Source organism: Barbus barbus (genome assembly GCF_936440315.1).
Source record: "Barbus barbus genome assembly, chromosome: 24".
Taxonomy (NCBI): Eukaryota; Metazoa; Chordata; class Actinopteri; order Cypriniformes; family Cyprinidae; genus Barbus; species Barbus barbus.
Genome location: NC_136752.1, coordinates 3,944,852 through 3,954,081, shown reverse-complemented (window position 1 = coordinate 3,954,081; position 9,230 = coordinate 3,944,852). Strand labels below are relative to the sequence as shown.

Here is a 9,230-nt window from a genome sequence, read left to right as displayed (position 1 = left end):
ATGACATACAAAACACTCTAACCTAACAAACACCATCATATGATGCAAACCGCCCATCAGTACTTGGATTAGTCCAGATCTGGTGAAATTCCACAGGACTTGTTTCAGTGTTTCATGGTTAAGTCTAAATCTAGACACTCTAGCAGACTTTAATGTTCTGTTTAGTAAAAAAAGTAACTGAAAAACAAATAGAGAGGTGAAGCGAACATAACAAATACAAAACATAAAAAAAGAAAACAATGCAATTAATTTTTATTTTTATTCTTTTAAATAAGAATGTGCCTCAGCACTCAATGTTCAAACAAGCTCTCATAGCAGTGTCCTTAAATAGATCATCAACAACTTCAAGAACAGAAGCCAAAATGAGGCCAAAAAGCTAAATGTTCTCCAGAAGTCTCTTCTCTTGCGGTGTGCACCAGCAGAGCTGCTGAACATTTTGGGAATAATAAAAAAAAAAAAATCAAACTGCTTGCATTCTGCTCTGTGCTACTGCGGGATGGTGTGGTTCGCTCTCTTTGGTGGAGGCGGTGGCATGAGGTCAGAGTCGGCCGGGTGTTTGCGAGACTGCGCCTGGGCGCACCGGTCCAAAAACTCGAAGAGAATTGCCTTTGTGACGGGATGCTGGATACTGTTGCACACAGCTGTCAGGACGACACAAGACAAAATGAGAACAACTATAATAGATAGTGGATTTTCAGCAGAGTTGGGCTGCAAGCTCAGAAAATCTTAACAGGTGAAGTTGTCAACTTGTCTATGGCTAGCTATTTTAATAATACCATTCAGATTAATGGTGCAAACATTTTAAAGTAGGGGTGGGCAAATCTGGCTGCTTACAGTACATTCACACAACAACGTCTGCACTACAGCCCCTTAGTTGGAGATATCAATTTGTAAAGAAACGCTATGCATATATGCATTCCTACAGACTGAACATGTAATATATGTAAAATCATTTCCACAAATTCGTGTTATTTGTAGATTAGATGATAATTTCATTTTTAAAAACTTGCACTTTGTGTTTTCAGTCCCCCAAAACACTGATGTCATGTAACTGAACCGCCAAAACACATTTTGGGTTTTAGATGAAAAGTGTTGTTTTTAGTTGAAAACGGTAAACATTCCTTCAAATTTTTATCTCCAACCTTAATAAAACACACCTGAACAAGCTATTCAAGTCTCCAGGACAACTATAATGTTTCAGGCAGGTGAGTTTGATCAGAGTTGGATCTCAAGGGCCAGAGTTGCCCAGCCCTGTTTTAAGGTAATGTTATGCACAATGAAAATACATGTAAAAATGATTTTAGCCTTAGGAGTTTGGTTTTCATCTAATCAACTAAACAGAATCTAATATCGACCTTGTGAATCCTTACCCATGGCTGTGTCATATGAGTTGGGGAAGCTCTTGTCCGTCCTCTGTCGCATGAACACCCAGGTGTTATTGACGAACGTGCACTCAATTATTTTATTATCATACTGCTTTAGGTCCTTTGTTATCTGGAGTGAAAAAGAATAATGGGGAATCAAGCACTAGCATGAATTTAAAGAAAGAAATTACAGCTGCATCATTCAAACCAAACGGCGTTCTTGTAAACATGTACAAACCACTTTGTTAAATAGCTTTTTTTGTGTTAGAATTATTTGAATATATCAATATATCAGCAAAGCTGATTAAGATCACGTTGTCTGAAAACCACCATGGGTATCCAATCCTGCCCTGCAAAGTTTAGCCCCAACCTCAATTAAACACACCTGAACCAGCTAATAAAGTTATTCAGGGTTACTAGAATCTTTCAGGCAGGTGGTGTTGGGTAAGTTTAGGGCAGTGCGATTAATCGCATGCGATTGTCATTTGCATCTCGTCAGTAAAGCAGGTTCTGTGATTAGTAGTAAATCTCCTTCTCGTGCTTTCCGATGGAGCAGCATTTAATACACAGAGCCGTAGTTCACTAACAAGCTACGCAATATCGTGTTCATATCACGATTATGAATGCGATATTGCGTTGCTTGTCAGTTTACTACCAATCACAGAACTGGCTTTACTGACGAGATGCGAATGACATTCGCATGCGATTGCACAGCCCTAGTTAAATTTGAGCTATACTCTGCAGGATGTTGGTCCTCCATGTGCAGAAGAGTTCATTCCTTCTTGTATCCATTACAAAATCTTCTGACCGCTGACAACCTGGTTTTCAACCATTTTTGCAAAGTTCGAGTTAATGTTCTGTAAAATAATTTCAGTTTTTATTTTCAGCAGTTTTGTGTATGTTTCATTGATCATCATTCAATTGTATTATGTCTCTCTCTTCCTTCGGCTTGCTCCCTTTATCAGGAGTCGCCACAGCGGAGTGATCTGCACAACCAATTTGACACGTTTTACGCCGGATACCCTTCCTGCCACAACCCAGCCCTGAGAGTGCACCCGTGCAACCCCAGTGCTGGGACACACTCACTCACTCACTACGGCCCATTTACTTTGTCCAATTCACCTATACTGCATGTCTTTGGATTGTGGGGGAAACTCTCCATTAAATGTGCCTGGAGCTTGTGTGCTAACCACTAGTCTGTGGTTCAGACAAATTGTTCGTACTTTTTGTAGGTTGTAAAGTAACTGCCAGTGCGTAATGTGTAATTACAGCCACAACACAGATGTCTCAATACATGACAGTTTCACAAAGGCCTTAAGAAATAAGGAGCGTGTTTGGCCCAAGTAAGCGAGAGAAAGAAATCTCTCAAAGATAAAGAGACTGGTTCCTTGCTAAACCATGGCAGGTTGGTGTGTGGGGGAGGAAGTGAGCTGGCAGTAAAGCCGCCCCCTTCTGGGCCTATTGGCATGATGGGATGAGTAAATACCCTCACCATCCAACAGTGAAGGGCATCTGTGAGCACAGAGGGGAAGCTGAACATTTCAGGACTGACACACACACGACAATATTCCAAGGATTAATTAACCTTTGGTGGTAAGGTACCATTCCTCGCAAAAATACAACCAGAGCGTCTATACACATATAGCGTGGCTGTAGCTAAGAGAATGCAAACACCGACCACTTAACAGACTCCGGCAGATTAGAACACAGCCAAATATAATAGAGGCGGCAGGCCAAAGATTCTGCGCACACGCTTTTCACACCCCACACAACCACATACGCATGACCGTGGCAGAGATCCAGGGATGTTGTTCGGCTTTCGTCTGGCACGGTACATGATGCTCCTGTTAGTTTTGGATCGGACCATCATGACACTCCGGTCACCCTCTTGAAGTCCTGGCAGCCATTTACAAACACCACATGGTGCCTAAAGCAGCCAAATCCACTCCATTACAGCTAAAGCCTGCCAAACACCTTCTTAGTTTGTAATGATAATATGGCAGTCAACAATAAAAAAGTAAATCAATTTAATGAAAGTAACAGTCAGGGGCATAGCAGCTCCTACAAAAACATTCTGGCAAACAATCATTGCATTTTAAGAGTGCAAGGAAAACACTGCAAACAGACACAAATTGGAAAGCGACAACCCTACTATGGCTGCTGCGTATTTACCAACATCTGTCTTTCAGCAAATCAGGTGTGACTATGATGTGATTATTATTCATGGAGTCAAGCATATTCAGATGATTAATATACTCCAACAAAAAATTGCAGTGAGAACGTTGAAAAATAATCTCTCTATATAACGTGGATTAGTGATGTTGACTATTTTTGCGTTCTGACCCATTCAGATGAAAGAGCTCTGTCTTGGTGAAATGGAATGATTTGGGAAGCCCTATATCAGACTTGACATGGACTTATGAACAAAAGTCTCTATGTAACAAGTAGAAATGGCTATTTTCTTGAAATTCTGTCTTTTGTGCATATTTTGCTTGTGTGATTCAGTGGTGAGGCCAGAAATCCCCAAGAGGGTGGACCTTGGTGAAATAGAGTGGACCTCAATTCTGTGCCCCATTTTTATTTCCACTGGTTTTGCACTTGTTGCCCTTTTCAATATTGTTAAACAAAAAATAATGCCCACACACTGAATATTATAGCTCCAAAAACAGATTATTTTCCAAGAAACAGTGCATGCTTTGATTCTTCTTGTGGCTTTCTCTTTTACCACCTGCATTATTATGGTGGTTGTCAGTATGTTAAAGGTACAAAGCAGTATTTTAATAGCAGTGTGTGTTGTTGAATTTAGTGGTTTACATTCAAATGTCCCTGTTTGTAAATTACAGTTTTATACTGTAAATTTTACAGTTTTGTTCTGTAAATGTGTTTACAGTTTTTCTGTATTTTTTACTAAATTATTCTGGCAACCACAGCTGCCAGAATTATTTTGTAAAAACTATGGATTTTTTTTTTACAGTGTATCTTTATTTGTCCTGCGCTTGAACCCAATTTTTGTATCCCTTTTCAGTTATGAGTCATGTGGTGTTGACCGCATCTCTGCCCTTAAATATTGATTGCTGAATGTCAGTCATAGAGGATGCCACACGCTAACTTAACATATCTTGGTCTGATTTATTCCTCATCATTCATTCTGCAGGGACTCTTCACCCAGAGCTCATAAGGATAAATATTCCATGAATGAAAAACAGAAAATATTACAGATGAATCCACAACTTTCCCACTAAGATTCAACTGATCATATCTTCCTGTGAGAAATAATCACTCTAAAAGTGAGACAAGAACACTCACTATGGAACAATTATCTGTCCATAGCAACAGGCAACCTAGCAAGCCACGACTAATCGAAACAGTGGTCATGTTTACATGCGTGAAATTAAAATTCAATCAAATAAAATCACATGCATGCACATTATGTGAGCTATGATTATTCAGCAATTGTGTTTAATTTCCAGCCATTAGTACATTCCTGCATCTTTATTGATTGATTGGAGCAGTGGCTCGTCACTAATGTGGCCTCTTTATTGCCCACAGTCCACTGCAGCACTTCAGCACAACGACAACGGCTTTCCTGTCCTCGTCTATAAAAACCCCATGTCTATCTGTGGAAATTGCACAACATATTTATTTGCTAAATAAACAGAACCATTTAATAAACATAGTCAGCAGCATATCATATGTGGTTTTGAGTGAAAGAAAACAATTACCAGTTACCATAGTTACCCATTAATTTACTACTGAGTGTGTTTCAGAAAACTAGCCTAAATGTTGTTTAGTGGGTTTCTTGCCAAAAAAAAAAAAAAAACATTTCCAAAAGAGAAATCTGACTTGGATTCATGACAAAATGGATTTGTGAACACAGACAGCAAACGGCACGTCAGCCTTACAAAACGGTGCTCTTCATGTGAAGTGTTTGGGAGACTAAACGCACAACTGATTCCAAAAGAGTTCGTATAAACATGCTGCCAAGATAATTCTGTATTTAAAAAATGCTAAATTTGGGTGAAATAATCCACAACATTTCTGCACTAATGTATTTATAATCAATGTTTCTCTCACTCCATCATATATCTTTTTGTTAATTTATTTATTATTATTTTATTCAGGGACAATATGCATTAACAATACAGAATCAATGTAAATGTGCTAGATTTAATCAGAATAATGAAACAAGGTAATCTTTAGTTAATATATTAATGCTAAATTATTACACTAAAATACAAATTACACAATGTACTGTATATAAGCAAAGATTTTCAACTTGAATATGTCATTCATTGAGAGCCTATGTGTGATTTAAAGGCAGGGTATGTGATTCAAGAATATTTTTTTGTTATGCTGATTGAAATGATCTTCCCATCCTGACAGCTATCACTAAGTTAAGTGGTGTAAATGAAGTTATATAGTCTATGGAAGGGTAAGACCACAAGTCCAATCATATCCCTTGGTCCAAACAGTACAACATACGGTCCTACCTGCCTGTCCAATCCGATCTTATGACAATTTGCGCATATTTTTTACGAGGTGGCTAATTTGTATGAATTCATACAACCTCACTTGTACAAATTCGTATTTTTTGCTAAATCGTGCATTTTTTACGAGTTCCCCAATTCGAATCAATTTGTACAAATAACCTATCCCTAACCCCACACCAACACCGTCGCTCATCGTGCCGCTGGTTAGCCTCTGGTCTCCCTGAGCACATGTGTTTTGGAGGAGGCGTGGCTTTGGAGAGTGGGATCTTATGCTTTTAAAACCGTCTGCCCTACCTTTAAGTGTTCCCAGTGTATAATAGCTTCCACACCAGAGGATGATAACATTGTTTATTATAAGTGCGCACTGCAGTTATGTGGCTCGATGCTTTAAATGAAAGTGAAAGTGACGTGACGTGCTCTGAATACTCTGAATTTGTGCTCTGCATTTAACCCACCCTAAGTGCGCACACACACACACACCGTGAACACACACCCGGAGCAGTGGGCAGCCATTTATGCTGCGGTGTCCGGGGTTCGGTGCCTTGCTCAAGCGCCCCTCAGTCGTGATATTGAGGGTGGAGAGAGCGCTGTACATTCACTCCCCCCACCTACAATTCCTGCCGGACCTGAGACTCGAACCTGCAACCTTTGGATTACGAGTCCGTCTCTCTAACCATTAGGCTTCCCCTTGAGTCGTGGGAAAATGCTAGAGTAGAATGGATTCAATGGACTTAAATGCATTCTACTCAAGCATCTGAGTCGTAATCAAATGCTTGAGCAGAATGGATTCTCATTAGCTGTCAATGTTTTAACAGCTCATCAGCTGAAAAACAAAAACTGTTTTGAAAGGGATTCCAATGACATTATTTCTCTGTGCTGTTTTTGTTATAGTTGTGGTGTACACAACATGATTTTTAACACTATAATATGATCTTTAACGTTATCATCCTTGGCATCAACGGGCCTTTTGTAGGATTCCTCAAACTGCTGGATCTCAGGACGGAGCTCTTGTGTGACACAACGTTCACCTGTCTGACTCAATTAATTAAAAGCACATCATGTAAAGAGCACTTGACAAAGACAGGACTATCTTTAGCAGCATCTGTATTTGCAGTGAATCAGACACAGAAGGAATTATCAGAGATGTGAACCAATGTTTCTCTCACCTTCATTTGTGCAAAAGGCCTGTCATAGCTCCCCACGTACAGGAGACCCATCATCTGCGGGAGCAGTCTGGAGAAAGAGCGAAAAGAAAGATCTCAATTAAATTTCACATCCGGACAAGCAAGCATTGTGCTATTCCCCAAGACAGCGGAAGTCAGGGAAGTAATAGCAGCTCTGCTATGGAGGATGTCCTCCTATACTGCTGGGTAAATATTCTGGGCTCCATAATAAGTGCCTGTAAGACTTCCACAGTCCCAAATACAAAGACACCAAGGGCTTTAGAGGCGTAGACGTAAAAGGGGAATGTTCGGAAAGGAGGGTTTTTAAGGACAAGGATCAAGGATTTAAAATCAATATTGAAATTAATTTTAATTGAGATGCTGGTAAATGAAGCACTGGCCTGACTGGCTCACTGAAACAAATGCACCAAAACACAGCACATAAATATACACAATATGGTTATATTTTAAAACAAGTATCTTATGCTTACCAAGGCTAAATTTATTTGAGTAACAATTGTAATATTGAGAAACTTATTGCTGTGATTAAAGCTGAATTTTCAGCATAATTACTCCAGTCTTCAGTGTCACATGATCCTCCAGAAATCATTTTAATGTGCTGATTTGACTTTTACACAAAGACTTGTAGGTCTATTAGGAATATCTGATGGCTTAAGCAATATTTGCTGCATTATATGCCAATGGTGATAGTTCAAAAATGGGGGGAGGCACATTTCGGTATCTTCATTGTTAAGACCTTTTTGGTTCATTTCCAGAGATATTAGGATCTAAATGTTGCTCCAAGAGTAAACTGCTACATTGTACACGTTTTCAGAGGCCAGAAAATAAATGTAGGTCACTTTGCTTTCAGCTGATACTTTTCTTTTAAAGAGGAATGTCTGAAGAACAAATAACGTTGAACCTAGAAACACATCTCATTTCTGAATCTGTCATCTTTCTAAAGTCATTTTTACTCTCCTGTAATTTGGCTTTAAATCTCAGGTAAAAATGGTCATTTTGACCCACCTCTACAAAATATAGTAGATCACTCAGTAATAATCAGTGATCACTGCAAACAGATGGTAGGATACTGTAGCCCTCTCTCTCCTCTCTATAATGGTCCCAGCTGTTCACACGTACACGCCCACTGAAATGTGTTACCATCCAAAATAGCAGTAAATCACCGGGGAGGAGACCGGATCCGAACCCTGACACTGAGGGCTAAAGAACACCCTGCCAGTCAAGCTAATAGCGCTGTATATTTGGAGCACGATGACTGTGTTCAGCCTCGGTTACTGTGCGTCCTGTACGCTTGTTTTATCACTTCCAAAGCAGATATTTTTGTCAAATAATGAGACCATTTACACACCCATGTGATTCATTTCAGTGAGGACCAGATCTCAGCATCAGTTGTCATGGGACGAGACTGAGTGTCCACAGAAGCTGAGCCGCTGGTGTTTTGACGGGCCGGGACTAACATCGAGACGTCTCTTTAGCAGCAGGTTGTGCCATTACCGTTTCCATAATTGGTACAGCAATGCGTGAACTGCTGAAACGTGCATTTCTCTCTTTCTAGTAATTAAAACCATCAAGCTCAACCATCTGTTGACTGCTCAGTAGGAGTATCTGGACCTCTTTATTCATTTGATGACGATGTTTCAGAGGAGATTCTGTGAAATTCATTCTCGTGAAACACTGTTGTGAACAGACTGGATGACGCTGGATGGCTACACGGCCGCATTTACACTGTCAGTGATTAAATGGGTACCACGGTATCCAGCTGTATCAGCCAGCAGATCTCTCTCTGTGCTGTCATTGGTAGACACTGTAGTGTGTCACTGCTAAGTCAAGGACAAATAAGAGTGTCCTTGATCAAGAAAAAAATGTAACAACTCTAAAAATGTTCCTTAGGTAATTTCTTTAGGTTTTGGTATGACACTAAATTATACAAACTGAACTAACATTGTCATAAAAATATAACAATAACCTGAAATATGTGACCTTGACACAGTCATGAGGGTCTATATGGGTCCTTTTTTCTATATGCCTATACGGATATCGGTCCCACCACATTATTATATATTTAAAAAAAACAATACTAGAAGAATATGGCAACCTTTTTTCCTCATTATGATATCAAAACAGTTGTGTCATCTAGAAATTCTGTCAGAATAATGCAAAACATTATTTGATTCCTTAGTATTTTTGTCTTG

At 39.5% G+C, this 9,230-nt stretch overlaps 1 protein-coding gene across 4 annotated transcripts in view; it reads right to left on the bottom strand.

Annotated features, from left to right (window-relative positions):
• Nucleotides 1-240: 240 nt before the first annotated feature.
• Nucleotides 241-9,230, bottom strand: part of LOC306843376 (mRNA-capping enzyme) — a 136,295-nt gene continuing 127,305 nt past the window's right edge. For all 4 annotated transcript variants that reach the window (XM_079374830.1, XM_079374829.1, XM_079374828.1 and 1 more), the window contains 3 exons: nt 7,021-7,087; nt 1,371-1,494; nt 241-641 (listed from right to left, as the gene is read on the bottom strand). In XM_079374830.1, the coding sequence (XP_079230956.1) occupies nt 487-641; nt 1,371-1,494; nt 7,021-7,087 (346 nt within the window). In that variant the 3' untranslated portion in view covers nt 241-486. The remainder of the gene's footprint in view (nt 642-1,370; nt 1,495-7,020; nt 7,088-9,230) is intronic.